The 17702-nt window shown below is 37.2% G+C and overlaps 1 protein-coding gene across 3 annotated transcripts in view; it reads right to left on the bottom strand.

The window, feature by feature from the left end:
- The window catches only part of NCAPH (non-SMC condensin I complex subunit H), a 132915-nt gene that overhangs the window by 86870 nt on the left and 28343 nt on the right, over positions 1-17702 (bottom strand). For all 3 annotated transcript variants that reach the window (XM_053717824.1, XM_053717822.1, XM_053717823.1), the window contains exon 7: positions 13755-13944. In XM_053717824.1, the coding sequence (XP_053573799.1) occupies positions 13755-13944 (190 nt within the window). The remainder of the gene's footprint in view (positions 1-13754; positions 13945-17702) is intronic.

The following is a 17702-nucleotide window of genomic DNA, read 5'->3' on the forward strand; positions in this document are numbered from 1 at the left end:
TTTGGGATATATTTTACTATTTTTTCAAAACTTTCGCCACTACTCTTCTTAAAGGGACATATTATTCATATAGTTATCGATTTAACTCATCTCATCTCCTCAAGGATTTTGCATAGTTCACGGATTTATTTTGGACACATGTATTAATTATTTTGTTGATTGACATCACAATTTTTGTTCTTGCTTATATTTTTGTTTTTGTTTGCTTAGCATTCACACTGATTTCACCATTTTCATTTTTGTCTTTTTTCAATTTCACCGACACCTTTTACCACGTTATAATCATTTGACCAAGCACCATCTCATTTTTTAAACACATTTTTAAACACATAGTTAAAAGGATACACTGCAATCCAATCAGATCTATTGCTATGTATTGCTAGTTGCTGTATTCACAAGTAAGCTAGTGGTGCAGTCTCCAATCTTTGGGTTTTTCCAAGTTTATTTTAGAGGTATTCAATCACCCACAACCTTGGAACTTGGAGTTCCACTTGTTTTAAACGCCACTTGTATTTTTCAAAATTTGTTTTTATCGCTATTTGGGACTCAGTTCCACTTGTTTTAAATCGTTATATGTATTAACCTTATTTGTTTAACCATAAACTGTCTATTTGTTGCTAATTGTGTACAATACATGGATCCATGGTTTTAATTGTTTTAAATTGTATGTATATTTGGTATATATAATAAATTCTATGATCAATGTAACCTATTGACATTCATTGCTAATATCCTCACAATCAGACCCAGCCTCTGTCAGGGTTGGCGCTTTGGTATATTTCCACTTACTTTATACTTCTCTAGTTCACAACTAGGTGTCAACATATCAAAGCTCAAGGTCTTTTAGCAGGCGCTAGGTGTACATTACTGCTATTAAGTAAACATCCACAAGAAAGGTACGATTTAAATTTTTCTAGTTTTTTCAGGGAGTTTAAACAGAGTTTGAATAGTTGGATGTATCTACCAATTCCCTTAACGTCTCGTATTATGCTAATTAAAACGGTTCTATTCTCTAAACTTTTATATTTGATGCAGAATATTCCGGTTGTTTTTTTTTTTACACAAGAGGGATATTAAGCTGTTTAACCAGCTGTGTACTAGATTTATTTGGAAAGGATCTCAGCCCCAAATTGCTCTGAATAGATTGATGAGTTCAAGATTAGCAGCTGGACTGGCATTACCCAATATTAACCATCATAATATATCTGCATTACACAAATTTTCTGTTGATTGGATTACAGCCAAGGAATATTATACATTTTATTCATGTGAATCCAACCAGATAGCTCAATTTGACTTAAAAGCCATCATACATTGTATCTTGCAAAACTTCCTTCTAATGTTGCTGATCTTCTAACTTTTAAAAACATAATCTTGGCTTAGTAAAAATATTGCTTAAGGTGATGCCCTATGTAACAGTTTTTTTACCGATCAAGGGTAACCCTGAATTCTCTCCAGGCTTGTCTCACAAGGTTTTTGAATTATGGGCAAATAAAGGGCTGATCTGGGTTAATCAATTATTGACGCATAATAGGTCAATGGAGCCCTTTAATAATTCAAGACAGAAATTTAATTTACCTTAAGAGGACTTTTTCGCCTGCCTACAAATGAGGCAGTTTTTTTCCCCCCAATTTCTTTTTTATTAAGAAGCCAACAGGAATATCGTACAGTAACAGAAACATTTCAGCATAGTTGAACAATAAGTATTCTGTTTCACAATTTGGATTCTTGTTTTAACATTTTCTAATAAAAACATTTACAATAACAATGATCTCTGTCTTATTTAATGTTATAAGGTTATGTAACAAACCAATTATTCATCTACGTCAAATAGAAATTATTGTGTCACTCCTTACTACATAATATATTTTATCCAATAATTCTAGTTTCGCCTATTCGTGTTGTATAAATTGAGCAAATATGAGGTTGAACATGTCAGCGCAATCCTAGATTAAAGAGTGTTATTAAGGTTTTTGGGTAGGTTTTTTTTTTTATGTATTGTTCCCAGGCTACCTAAGATTAAATGAACGGATCCCTATTTTCTGATTTGTAAGAGCTATAGTCATCTGATTCAAGTAAGTTTGTTACTTTTAATCTCCACATCCTCACATTAGGAACTTCTTTTGCTTTCCAATTTTTGGCTATAAGGACTTTAGCACTGTTAACCATAGTTTTAAAGAGGGGTTGGGTCTGTAGAGTTTTGAAGGAAGTTTTACAGATTTGTTTTACAGCCAAACCTGTGGATTGAGGGAAAGAGTGGTTTGAAGAATAACTTCAATTTCTGCAATTATATCTCTCCAAAATTGGTTAAGTTGAGAGCACCACCACCACATATGGCTCATTCCACTTCTCACATGGCAACATCTCCAGCATCTATTGCTGGTTTTGGGAAATAGTCTATGTAAACGTTTTAGTGTTAAATACCAGCAGTGCAATATTTTGAAATTTATCTCTAATATAGAAGAAGATGTGGAGGACGATTTAGTATTGTTAAATATGTTTGTAGCTGTTTGAGGGATAATGCATGAGCCCAGTTCTTTTTCCCAAGTTTCAATATAATGTGGAGTATTACCCATAGGGAGTTGGGTGAGAAATTGGTATAAATGGGATAGGGTATGTTTAATGGGAGGGGTTGATGAATACAGTTTTTCTAGGTTAGTTAAGGGGCGAACAAAGTAGGCATTTTATTAGGAAATTGAAAAATAAATATACGACTAATTGGGCACTGGGCATGCTTGCTATCAGAATAAAATTATTCCAACCAGGTATATACTCTATTACATCATTTTATAACATTTTAAATTCTTTCAATGAAATGTCCCAGCTCAAATGGATACAAAATAAGTGGCAGATACTTCCCTCATATCACAGTTAAAGGGACAGTAAACCCCCAAAAAATGTCTCATTATTTAGATAGAGAATACAATTTTTAAAAAAAGTTTCCAATTTACTTCTATTATCAAATTTGTTTCGTTCTCATGATATTCTTTGTTGAAGGGATACCTAGGTAGGTAGCGTGCACATGCCTGAAACACTACATGACAGGAAATAGTGCTGCCATCTAGTGCTCCTGCTAATGTATAACATCATTGTTGCAAAACTGCTGCCATATAGTGTTGTGGACACATGCACACTCATGAGCTTACATCCCAGCTTTTCAACAAAGGATAACAAGAAAACAAAGACAATGTGATAACAGAAGTAAATTGGGAAGTTGTTTAAAATGGTATGCTCTATCTGAATTATGAAAGAAAAAATTTGTGTTGTATGTACCTTTAAGGAAATTCAAGAGAGTCTAAAATTAATAAATCCTGGGTACCAACAGCCTGGAGAGAAGGTCATTTGACGTTGATCTACTCTACTTATATTACACCTGAAAAACTTACTAAGTGGTACAGAAAGACCTTGCCGTGTTTAAGATGTAATGCAGAACAGGCAAAAATGTATCATTGCTTTTTGGTCTTGCCCAAAGATTAGGCAATCCTGGTCTAAAATTAATTATTGGCTATAATTATTAAAAACTGATATTAAGAACAATCTGTTCTATGTAGAAATTATAAACTGGTTAATTCAATCATAATTATAGCTCGTAACCTAATATTATAGAATTGGAAAGCCATTCATTCTCCTAGATTCTCCAGTTTAAAAAAATAATAATAATATTTTCACAATTTACGACAGAGAAATTAAACTTACATAATCCAAACTCTAGGCAAATTAACGCCTAGATTTAGAGTTTGGCGTTAGCCGTCAAAAGCAGCGTTAAGGGGTCCTAACGCTGCTTTTTACCGCCCGCTGGTATTTAGAGTCGGGCAGGAAAGTGTCTACCGCTCACTTTCTTTCCGCGACTCGAGGCTACCGCAGATCCCCTTACGTCAATTGCGTATCCTATCTTTTCAATGGGATTTGCCTAACGCTGGTATTACGAGTCTTGGAAGAAGTGAGCGGTAGAGCCTCTACCGACAAGACTCCTACCGTCAAAAAAAGTCAGTAGTTAAGAGCTTTATGGGCTAACGCGGGAACATAAAGCTCCTAACAACTGAGCTATAAAGTACACTAACACCCATAAACTACCTATGAACCCCTAAACCGAGGCCCCCCCACATCGCAAACCCTATAATACATTTTTTTAACCCCTAATCTGCCGCTCCGGACACTGCCGCAACCTACATTATCCCTATGAACCCCTAATCTGCTGCCCCTAATATCGCCGACACCTATATTATATTTATTACCGCCTAATCTGCCCCCCCCCAACGTCGCCGCCACCTACCTACACTTATTAACCTCTAATCTGCCGACCAGACCTCGCCGCCACTATAATAAATGTATTAACACCTAAACCGCCGTACTCCCGTCTCGCAAACACTATAATAAATTGTATTAACCCCTAATCTGCCCTCCCAAACATCGCCGCCACCTAGCTACAATTATTAACCCCTAATCTCCCGCCCCCAACGTCGCCGCTACTATAATAAAGTTATTAACCCCTAAACCTAAGTCTAACCCTAACACCCCCTAACTTAAATATAATTTTAATTTAACAAAATAAATTTACTATAATTAAATAAATTAATCCTATTCAAAACTAAATACTTACCTATAAAATAAACCCTAATATAGCTACAATATAACTATTAGTTACATTGTAGCTATTTTAGGATTTATATTTATTTTACAGGCAACTTTGTATTTATTTTAACTAGGTACAATAGCTATTAAACAGTTAATAAGTATTTAATAGCTACCTAGCTAAAATAATTACAAAATTACCTGTAAAATAAATCCTAACCTAAGTTATAAATACACCAAACACTACACTATCAATAAATTAATTAAATTAGCTAAACTAAAATACAATTAAATAATCTATAATACAAAAAAAAAAAAACACTAAATTACAGAAAATAATTTTTTTTTACAAGAAGTTTAAACTAATTACACCTAATCTAAGCCCCCTAATAAAATAAAAAAGCCCCCCAAAATAATAAAATGCCCTACCCTATTCTAAATTACAAAGTAATCAGCTCTTTTACAAGCCCTTAAAAGGGCCTTTTGCGGGTCATTGCCCCAAAGTAATCAGCTCTTTTACCTATAAAAAAAAAATACAACCCCCCCAACATTAAAACCCACCACCCACATACCCCTACTCTAACCCACCCAAACCCCCCTTAAATAAACCTAACACTAACCCCCTGAAGATCTCCCTACCTTGAGTCGTCTTCACCCAGCCGAGCCGAATTCTTCATCCAAGCGGAGCAACAAGAGGTCCTCCATCTGGTAGAAGTCTTCAGCCAAGCGGGGCAAAAAGAGGTCCTCCATCTGGTAGAAGTCTTCATCCAAGCGGGGCAAGAAGAGGTCCTCCATCCGGAGCAGAGCGGAGCCATCTTCCATACAGCCGACGCGGAGCCATCCTCTTCAACCAACGGACTAACGACGAATGACGGTTCCTTTAAGGGACATCATCCAAGATGGCGTCCCTCGAATTCCGATTGGCTGATAGAATTCTATCAGCCAATCGGACTTAAGGTAAGAAAAATCTGATTGGCTGATTCAATCAGCCAATCAGATTGAAGTTCAATCCGATTGGCTGATCCAATCAGATTGACCTTGCATTCTATTGGCTGATCGGAACAGCCAATAGAATGCGAGGTCAATCCGATTGGCTGATTGGATCAGCCAATCGGATTGAACGTCAATCTGATTGGCTGATTGAATCAGCCAATCAGATTTTTCTTACCGTAATTCCGATTGGCTGATAGAATCCTATCAGCCAATCGGAATTCGAGGGACGCCATCTTGGATGACGTCCCTTAAAGGAACTGTCATTCGTCCTTAGTCTGTCGGTTGAAGAGGATGGCTCCGCGTCGGCTGTATGGAAGATGGCTCCGCTCCAGATGGATGAAGGTAGAAGACCCCGCTTGGATGAAGACTTCTACTGGATGGAGGACCTCTTCTTGCCCCCCTTGGATGAAGACTTCTACCGGATGGAGGACCTCTTGTTGCTCTGCTTGGATGAAGAATTCGGCTCGGCTGGGTGAAGACGACTCAAGGTAGGGAGATCTTCAGGGGGTTAGTGTTAGGTTTATTTAAGGGGGGTTTGGGTGGGTTAGAGTAGGGGTATGTGGGTGGTGGGTTTTAATGTTGGGGGGGGGGTTGTATTTTTTTTTACAGGTAAAAGAGCCGATTACTTTGGGGCAATGCCCCGCAAAAGGCCCTTTTAAGGGCTGGTAAAAGAGCTGATTACTTTGTAATTTAGAATAGGGTAGGGCATTTTATTATTTTGGGGGGGCTTTTTTATTTTATTAGGGGGCTTAGATTAGGTGTAATTAGTTTAAACTTCTTGCAAAAAAACATAATTTATGTAAGAACTTACCTGATAAATTCATTTCTTTCATATTAGCAAGAGTCCATGAGCTAGTGACGTATGGGATATACATTCCTACCAGGAGGGGCAAAGTTTCCCAAACCTTAAAATGCCTATAAATACACCCCTCACCACACCCACAATTCAGTTTAACGAATAGCCAAGAAGTGGGGTGATAAAAAAAGTGCGAAAGCATATAAAATAAGGAATTGGAATAATTGTGCTTTATACAAAAATCATAACCACCACAAAAAAAGGGCGGGCCTCATGGACTCTTGCTAATATGAAAGAAATGAATTTATCAGGTAAGTTCTTACATAAATTATGTTTTCTTTCATGTAATTAGCAAGAGTCCATGAGCTAGTGACGTATGGGATAATGATTACCCAAGATGTGGATCTTTCCACACAAGAGTCACTAGAGAGGGAGGGATAAAATAAAGACAGCCAATTCCTGCTGAAAATAATCCACACCCAAAATAAAGTTTAATGAAAAACATAAGCAGAAGATTCAAACTGAAACCGCTGCCTGAAGTACTTTTCTACCAAAAACTGCTTCAGAAGAAGAAAATACATCAAAATGGTAGAATTTAGTAAAAGTATGCAAAGAGGACCAAGTTGCTGCTTTGCAAATCTGATCAACCGAAGCTTCATTCCTAAACGCCCAGGAAGTAGAAACTGACCTAGTAGAATGAGCTGTAATCCTCTGAGGCGGAGTTTTACCCGACTCAACATAGGCAAGATGAATTAAAGATTTCAACCAAGATGCCAAAGAAATGGCAGAAGCTTTCTGGCCTTTTCTAGAACCGGAAAAGATAACAAATAGACTAGAAGTCTTTCGGAAAGACTTAGTAGCTTCAACATAATATTTCAAAGCTCTAACAACATCCAAAGAATGCAATGATTTCTCCTTAGAATTCTTAGGATTAGGACATAATGAAGGAACCACAATTTCACTACTAATGTTGTTGGAATTCACAACTTTAGGTAAAAATTCAAAAGAAGTTCGCAACACCGCCTTATCCTGATGAAAAATCAGAAAAGGAGACTCACAAGAAAGAGCAGATAATTCAGAAACTCTTCTGGCAGAAGAGATTGCCAAAAGGAACAAAACTTTCCAAGAAAGTAATTTAATGTCCAATGAATGCATAGGTTCAAACGGAGGAGCTTGAAGAGCTCCCAGAACCAAATTCAAACTCCAAGGAGGAGAAATTGACTTAATGACAGGTTTTATACGAACCAAAGCTTGTACAAAACAATGAATATCAGGAAGAATAGCAATCTTTCTGTGAAAAAGAACAGAAAGAGCAGAGATTTGTCCTTTCAAAGAACTTGCGGACAAACCCTTATCTAAACCATCCTGAAGAAACTGTAAAATTCTCGGTATTCTAAAAGAATGCCAAGAAAAATGATGAGAAAGACACCAAGAAATATAAGTCTTCCAGACTCTATAATATATCTCTCTAGATACAGATTTACGTGCCTGTAACATAGTATTAATCACCGAGTCAGAGAAACCTCTTTGACCAAGAATCAAGCGTTCAATCTCCATACCTTTAAATTTAAGGATTTCAGATCCTGATGGAAAAAAGGACCTTGCGACAGAAGGTCTGGTCTTAACGGAAGAGTCCACGGTTGGCAAGAGGCCATCCGGACAAGATCCGCATACCAAAACCTGAGAGGCCATGCCGGAGCTACCAGCAGAACAAACGAGCATTCCTTCAGAATCTTGGAGATTACTCTTGGAAGAAGAACTAGAGGCGGAAAGATATAGGCAGGATGATACTTCCAAGGAAGTGATAATGCATCCACTGCCTCCGCCTGAGGATCCCGGGATCTGGACAGATACCTGGGAAGTTTCTTGTTTAGATGAGACGCCATCAGATCTATTTCTGGAAGTTCCCACATTTGAACAATCTGAAGAAATACCTCTGGGTGAAGAGACCATTCGCCCGGATGCAACGTTTGGCGACTGAGATAATCCGCTTCCCAATTGTCTATACCTGGGATATGAACCGCAGAGATTAGACAGGAGCTGGATTCCGCCCAAACCAAAATTTGAGATACTTCTTTCATAGCCAGAGGACTGTGAGTCCCTCCTTGATGATTGATGTATGCCACAGTTGTGACATTGTCTGTCTGAAAACAAATGAACGATTCTCTCTTCAGAAGAGGCCAAAACTGAAGAGCTCTGAAAATTGCACGGAGTTCCAAAATATTGATCGGTAATCTCACCTCCTGAGATTCCCAAACTCCTTGTGCCGTCAGAGATCCCCACACAGCTCCCCAACCTGTGAGACTTGCATCTGTTGAAATTACAGTCCAGGTCGGAAGCACAAAAGAAGCCCCCTGAATTAAACGATGGTGATCTGTCCACCACGTTAGAGAGTGTCGAACAATCGGTTTTAAAGATATTAATTGAAGGTAAGAAAAAATGATTAATTCAAATGCATTATCCCAAATATGAAACTGACTGTCTGAAAAATAAGGAATGTTGAACATTCTGAGTCAAGGCAAATAAATGTTTGAATACATATATTTAGAACTTTATAAACAAAGTGCCCAACCATAGCTTAGAGTGTCACAGAAAATAAGATTTACTTACCCCAGGACACTCATCTACATGTTTGTAGAAAGCCAAACCAGTACTGAAACGAGAATCAGCAGAGGAAATGGTATATAAATAAGAGTATATCGTCGATCTGAAAAGGGAGGTAAGAGATGAATCTCTACGACCGATAACAGAGAACCTATGAAATAGACCCCGTAGAAGGAGATCACTGCATTCAAATAGGCAATACTCTCCTCACATCCCTCTGACATTCACTGCACGCTGAGAGGAAAACCGGGCTCCAACTTGCTGCGGAGCGCATATCAACGTAGAATCTAGCACAAACTTACTTCACCACCTCCATAGGAGGCAAAGTTTGTAAAACTGAATTGTGGGTGTGGTGAGGGGTGTATTTATAGGCATTTTAAGGTTTGGGAAACTTTGCCCCTCCTGGTAGGAATGTATATCCCATACGTCACTAGCTCATGGACTCTTGCTAATTACATGAAAGAAAGTTTTATTTTCTGTAATTTAGTGTTTGTTTTTTTGTATTATAGATTAGTTTATTTAATTGTATTTTAGTTTAGATAATTGTAAATTATTTAATTGATTTATTGATAGTGTAGTGTTAGGTGTATTTGTAACTTAGGTTAGGATTTATTTTACAGGTAATTTTGTAATTATTTTAACTAGGTAGCTATTAAATAGTTATTAACTATTTAATAGCTATGGAACCTAGTTAAAATAAATACAAAGTTGCCTGTAAAATAAATATAAATCCTAAAATAGCTACAATGTAACTAATAGTTATATTGTAGCTATATTAGGGTTTATTTTATAGGTAAGTATTTATTTTTAAATAGGAATAATTTATTTAATTATAGTCAATTTATTTAGATTAATTTAAATGATATTTAAGTTAGGGGGGTGTTAGGGTTAGACTTAGGTTTAGGGGTTAATAACTTTATTATAGTAGCGGCGACAATGGGGGCGGCAGATTAGGGGTTCATATTTGTAGGTAGGTGACGGCGATGTTAGGGAGTGCAGATTAGGGGTTAATAAAATGTATTATAGTGTTTGCGAGGCGAGAGTACGGCGGTTTAGGGGTTAATACATTTATTATAGTGGCGGCGAGGTCCGGTCAGCAGATTAGGGGTTAATAATTGTAGGTAGGTGGCGGCGACGTGGGGGGGGGGACAGATTAGGGGTTAATAAATATAATATAGGTGTCGGTGATGTTAGGGGCAGTAGATTAGGGGTTCATAGCTATAATGTAGGTTGCAGCGGTGTCCGGAGCGGCAGATTAGGGGTTAATATAATGTAGGTGTCAGCGATAGCGGGGGCGGCAGATTAGGGGTTAATAAGTGTAAGGTTAGGGGTGTTTAGACTTGGGGTTCATGTTAGGGTGTAGACTTAGAGAGTGTTTCCCCATAGGAAACAATGGGGCTGCGTTAGGAGCTGAACGCTGCTTTTTTGCAGGCGTTAGGTTTTTTTCAGCCAGCTCAGCCCCATTGTTTCCTAGTGCACAAGCACGTTTTTCCATCTTACCGCTACCGTAAGCAACGCTGGTATTGAGGGTTGAAGTGGAGCTAAATTTGCTCAACGCTCCCTTTTCTGAGGCGAACGCAGCCATTCAGACAACTCTAAATACCAGCGTTGGCTTAAGGGTGCGCTGGAAAAAAAAGCAGCGTTAGCACCGCGGGTCTTTACAGACAAAACTAAATCTAGGCGTAAGGTTTTTTGTGCAAATGGATTAAGGTTATTTTGTCCTTTCAGAAAATTCAAGTGCAACTAATAAAACCACTCATTAATTCTCCATATGTTTTATTAAATATATAATCAGGGCAATTCCCTCGTAATTGGCTTGGATAATCATAAAACAAGTATACTGTTAACTACTGAGCTGGATGATATGAAGGGGAGAGCGACAAAGAGAGCGACAAAGAAAAAGAAAAAAAATTTTCTCTCTTTCTTTTCTCTTCCCTTTATATTTGAACTATCTGACCTAATACTGTAACTTAAGTCATTAATTCTTTAACAATTCATGAATGGAATCATATTGTGTCATTGGTTATGACAATGATTTCTCTTTCATTTTTTGTTAAAACTTTGCAATTGTAAAATCGATCAATATTTTCATATGGATTGTTTTCCAAGTATTTGTGTGTTTTTCTTTGAAAACAAAAAAAAAACGGTTTACACCCTTAAAGGGACAGTCTAGTATAAATTAAACTGATTATTCAGATAGGACATAATTTTAATCAACTTTCCAATTTACTTTTATCATCAAATGTGCTTTTTTCTCTTGGTATTCTTAGTTTAAACTAAACATAGGTAGGCTCATATGCTGATTTCTAAGCCTTTGAGGGCTGCCTCTTATCACATGCTTTTTAAATCTCTTTTCAATACAAAGAGATAGAAAGTACATGTGGGCCATATAGATAACACTGTTCAGGCACAGGGGGTTATTTAAGATTTAGCACAAAACAATGCTAAATTTAAGACAATAGATAATAAACAGTCACAGTCATGTGATCAGGGGACTGGAAGAAGGTTCCTAGATACAAGGTAATCACAGAGGTAAAAAGTACAGGCAGTCCTCGGGTTACAGACATCCGACTTAAGTACAACTCGTACTTACATACAGAGAAAATAGAGCTTTATCAACAATCCTTCTTTCCAGGATAATCCAAAATACTGAAAATCCAATTGTCACAAGGACAGAAAGTGATGTGAAATTTTCTCAACAGGGGCTCAGATAGCAAAACAAACTTTATCCTATGCTATCCAAAACAAAAAAAAAATGTTTGGCTAGAGTTTCACCTAAAAAAAGTGCCTGTTCCAACTTACATACAAATTCAACTTAAGAACAAACCTAAAGTCCCTATCTTGTACGTAACCCGGGGACTGCCTGTATATTAATATAACCGTGTTGGTTATGCAAAACTGGGGAATGGGTAATAAAGGGATTATCTATCTTTTAAAACAATAACAATTCTATGGTAGACTGTCCCTTTAAGCTGGTTGTTTCACCTGTGCCCTAGTTAAAGGACCACTAAATACAGTAGCATTGAATAACTGACAAATACACAATACAATGCAATAGTACTTACTTTGAAATATTCCAGAAAATATAATACTGCTTATTTTAAATTCAAAGTTAATCCTATTTTTTCTCCCCCTTATCATGTGACAGCCATCAGCCAATTACAAAATGCATATATATACCCAGAGGCAGAACTTTTCACTTTCTGCAATGAGATTTTTTTTTTTGTGAAAAATTTTCTGCAGGTCATTTTTAAATAAAATTCAATTTAAGAACATCTTATATTCAGAAATCACAGTTTTGCAGACCGAGAAAGGCTAGGGGGGCAGGGTTGAAAAAAATCCTTGACAGCTAGTCAACAATAAATGCACTGTTGCTTTGTGCTGCTCTATAATTTGACTGTTCTCTTCAAACAGACTGTTATGGAAAACTTACACAGTGCAGCCAGAGCACATCTCTATTTGAAGAGAGCAGTCTAATGTGGAACAATGCTGCAAAGTAAAAGCGCCATTAGTTCCTGCATGTGTCCCATTCTTTCTGCAGACATGCTGCATTTTCTGGGATGACATCTCACAGCATGTTCTGCTTTGGGGTATACATATATACTGTGTATTTTTGCATATGGTCAGTAGGAGCTGGAGCCTCAGATAGTGTGCATATAAAAAGAATGTGCACATGATTCATGCTTTATCTAAAACATGAAACTTTAATTTTGACTTTAGTGTCCCTTTAAGATAAAGGAAATCTGGCCTGTTAGGCATAGACCAAGGGATTCGCAGATAAATCCACATTTTACATGGTACGCCTGTGATATTTCCACACTAACAAAAGATTTTCACTGCCTTGCTGACACTCCTGTCTTCCCCTCTGTCCTTCCTAGGGCTCTCTGAGGAGAAAATAGGTCTTAGATTGGTTGGAGAACCCCTATCAGCAACATGTAGACCAGAACTTCAGAATTCACCTTACTCCATCTTGGAGGCAAAAATTTGCCTGAGGGATTATGGGAGAGAGGGAGCATTTAAAGCTCTGGAATGTAGAGGTGTTTTTGCCTCCGCCTGGTATGTATTCCCACATGAGAGACTTCAGGGACTCTCACCATTTTTTATGAAAGTAAAGATAGATATTCAACCTTTTCCCCTTGTGCATTCTAAATTTATATAATACATAATAATTGAAAAGAGGATTTTAAAGGGACAGTCAACACCAGAATTTTTGTTGTTTAAAAAGATAGATAATTCCTTTATTACCCATTCCCCAGTTTTGCAAAACCAACACTGTTATATTAATACACTTTTTACTTCTGTGACTAACTTGTATCTAAGCATCTTCTGACCGCCCCTAATCACATGACTTTTAGTTATTATCTATTGACTTGCATTTTAGCCAATTAGTGCAGTGTCTGCCACTAGCCACGGGCGTGATCACAATGCTATCTATATAGCCTACATGAGCTTGCTCTCCCCTGCTGTGAAAAGTAAATAAAATAGAGGCGGCCTTCAAGGGCTTAGAAATTATCATATGTGCCTCCCTAGGTTTGATTTCAACTAGAATACCAAGAGAACACATGCCCTATTTGAAAAATGAAAGGTTTTTTTGGACTTGACTGTCCCTTTAAGTAAGTCTCTGGAATAGAGGTGTACAGTATGAAAAGTAGCATCAGAATTTAGAAAATTACAATGTATAGACAGTTTCTTCCCTCTTGCAAATTAACTATCAATGAACTTAATTTATACTTAATATTTTAAACTACATATCTCAAAATCATGCAACAGACAACAAACTGTAGCTTACATTTCAGCTCAGACATGTCCATCTGCCCTGGGCTGGGTGGTTCTGCTTCCTGAATAGTAGCAAGGGGTTTCACATCTGAATCAAAGCGAAGCTCACTGTGATAATCATAACATCGCATGGTAGAAAGGAAAACTCCTGCAGTGCTGAACTCATCAAAGGAAGCAGCAGACCTCTGGAACAGTGGATCAATCTACAAAAAGAAAATGTTGAACTATAAAATGTCTACCTGAACCACTATAATCTGAAGAAAAGCACCGACACAAATAGAAAAAAATCAAAATTCTGTATAATTAATGTCTTATTAATAAACAAAATCAGCCAGATGACCCTGAGGTACTGAGACTCATTCTATACAACCTTTAGTTATTTTCTATATAACCCCTGAGAACACAAAAACTCCATTAATGTGATACAATAATATAAAAAAGAAAATACTGTGATCTAAAGTTTATATATTCAAACACAATGTGAGTCCTAAAACTAGGGATGCAACTAACTTATTTTCATATTAATCTGTCGATTATTTTTTCGATTAATTGGATTAAAAATATATACCATTATTTTGTATATTTAAAATATAATCCACAAACTGAAGACTAAAACTTTAAAGTAACACAACTGTTTGTCCAATTTGTAAGCAGCACAAAACCACAAACTGAAAAGAGGTAGACTATCACTTTTTTCAACATTCTGTTATTTGCTCTTCCAGAAACTTTGCATTGAAATGCAAAAATTTCAAGATATCACATGCTCCTGGCTGAGGCTGGCTCTCATTTTGCAAGCTATGTTGGTGTTGAGATGCCTTGGATGAATAAGTACAGTTTGACCCCCGTATGTGCGTGGATAGGTTCCAAGCGGATGCCAGAAAGCGCTAATAGTAGCAAACACTATATACTGTACATACATATCAAAGTTTAATTTAAAAAAAAAAAATATGCACAAGACATTAAACAACAAATAGTAATAAAATAGAACAATTACAATAATAAGTTATGTAAATGTGGTCTCTCTCTAGAATATTTAATTGTACTGTACTCACCCCATTGTTCTTACTTGAACACAAGCACTGCAATACTAAGTGACTAACAGCTGGGTAGCACATACAGCATGGAAACAATGGACAAAGGGATGATTAAAAGGACATTATACACTAGATTTTTCTTTGCATAAATGTTTTGTAGATGATCCATTTATATAGCCCATAAAGTTTGTTTTTTAACCTTTTAAAGCCGTTATGCCGTTCCATTCCGTCATAATTAGACTGGGCTTTAAAGCCGTTATGACGGAATGGAACGTCATAACTAACGGCTGTCCTGAAGCCTTCTGTGCTTCAGGGATTTAATCGCGGTCTGGAGGGCGTTCCTAGGATTGTAGGGACGCCCCCCAGATGCGATCCAATAATTGAAATCTCGCGATCGTATGCACGATCGCGTAGTTTCAATTTGTCTACATCGGAACAGTTGTTCCGATGTAGGCACTTTAACCCTGTCACGAAAGGGTTAATGGATAATTTTGCTTATTTTTAAAATAACATTGCTCTGATATTCAGACTCCTAACCAAGCCCCAAAGTTATAGGAGAATACCTACGCCAGCTTGCTTCCGTTTGCGTTAAGGGTCTTTTCATATGCAAAGGAAGGGGGAGGGGGTAGTGTCTGCTATTTCCCACATGTAGTGGGTGTTCCAGTAACTTCATAAACAGAGCTAAACTGGAAGCTTTTAAGTACGTTTTTAAACGGTTATATAGTGGATTTTTATATCAGTATATGAGCATATTATTCTTTATAGTAGTGTATTACATGCAGTTATATGAAAATTGGTGTATACTGTCCCTTTAACATCCAGGGCAGGACTGAACAAGTTTTTTTTATCATGTTACTAAAAACATCACACAATTTAAAGTAAATGTGCATATTCAGACCCCGGTATCTGCAACAGCGGAGGCAACAGCGGATACAGGGGTTAGGATTTTGCCAATTTTCACCAAGGTGGGATATTTAGTTTTGTTAGCTCTCCACCAATGCAGAGGGTGTTCGTCCCTGACAGGGGGCCTCTCAACAAAGTAAGCCTGGACTTCATTTCTAACTTAAATATCTATATGCAGTGGTAAATAACCAGCTATAACATTATAGAAAAAAATAATTTGATTTTAAAATAACAGATAAATACTTAAGAGGTTAAATCTGGTACATATCACAATTTATTAAAATATTTAATAAAAAAAACAACAATTAAAAAAAGATCCAAAGTGGGGGGCGTTTTCAAGCTGTGACGTAAAGCAGTTGCATATTCAGGAGCTTCAGAAAATTGTGAAATAACCCGTTGTTGACATTATTTTACAGCATCTGATAATCATACTTTCCCCACCTAGCACTAATGATTGCCGTGGAATTTGCTGTATATATGACCGCGGAGACAAATCTAACAACTGAGGCCTGCAGCAGGGGCTGTCAGGCAACGCATCCCCCTGGAAGTCCGCGGTATACAGCCACTTAGAAGAAAAAAATCATAGTTTTATACACCACGATCATCCATAGTACCAGACCCTAACCTGCAACGTTAATATTACTGATCACATCCACCGTAAGAATTATATTTCCATTAGCTAAACAGTTGGAAAGTGCAGCCATGTGTGGGGCAATGCTAGAAAATCTCCTGCAAGCCTTAAATCGATAAAGCACCTATGGATTATAAACTAAACTTTTACACCACATATATGTGGAGATCTCGAAGAATACTGTTATCAATTTCTTGAGCAATGGATGCGGTAATTTTCACAGTTCTATATTGTAAACAGTGTGAAGAGCCTCCCTTACAGAAAATCTAGGCAAATATAACACCAGATGTACAATACAGAGCTTCAACCCCAGCAATGCCTTAATATCAAAGCCACATCTTGCCCGATTTAACCACTGGATCCCCAGGCAGAATACTTTCATCAAAGCAATGTCACAACATCAAGTTTGGTTATAGACCAGGTGTGCTATGTTGTGGGGGGGAGACGACTTTTCAAAAGCTGCACAACACCTCGGCTCTTCCACGAGATACACAACTTAACATGGTGACTCTAACACCAATTTCTGGTTATAAAGGGAACTACCTCATCATAGAGCAGCTACCTTCAAAGGATATTGCTGCAATTTAATTGGGCCCTGCACATTGTTAACTCACTACCACACCGTAAATTATGATTTGACAGAATGGAATATTTAAAAGAATTCACCATAGTCACGGTAAATCAGGACTAGAACTACCAAGTAGGGCCGCACGATTAACCGCTGCGGTTTTAAAACCGCGAGAGTACACGATTTTTTTTAAAAAAATTTAAATCTTCAGATGTGTCTGTACTGCATTGATTTGTATGTGATTTCTTGCAAACCAGCTCCATCTAGTGGTTGCTTTTAGCTGTAAAATGGCTGTTTTACTTTCACATTCTGTTTGTGATCTCCGTAGCAGGCGATCAATCTATAGAAGTCTAAAAGCAGAGCCCATGCAGGAGACTGAAGAGGAGGGAAAGCCACTTACTTATATTTCCCCCTAAGGACGTCTGCTGTCTGAATCTTAGGGTATGTAATCATTATGGAACCTCCTACACAATCTCCTGCTCTCTGAGAAACGGCTCAAATACATAGCAGATGCAGTTAACCCCACGGCTGCCAAAAAGGCTAAAACTGCAGTCCCCTCTGCTAGCTAGCTGCTGGGTTAACTGCATCTACAATGTATTTGATATCAGCAAGGCACAGCATTTCTGAAAGGATCAGCCCTCATTTTCAGTTAAGATAATGTTTAAATTTATATATATATATATATATATATATATATATATATATATATATATATATATATATATATATATATATATATATACACACATACATACATACATACATACACACACATATATAATCACCCTAGACATATACAAAACACGTAAGGGAACTGCACTCTCA

Source organism: Bombina bombina, chromosome 6 (assembly GCF_027579735.1).
Source record: "Bombina bombina isolate aBomBom1 chromosome 6, aBomBom1.pri, whole genome shotgun sequence".
Lineage (NCBI taxonomy): Eukaryota > Metazoa > Chordata > Amphibia > Anura > Bombinatoridae > Bombina > Bombina bombina.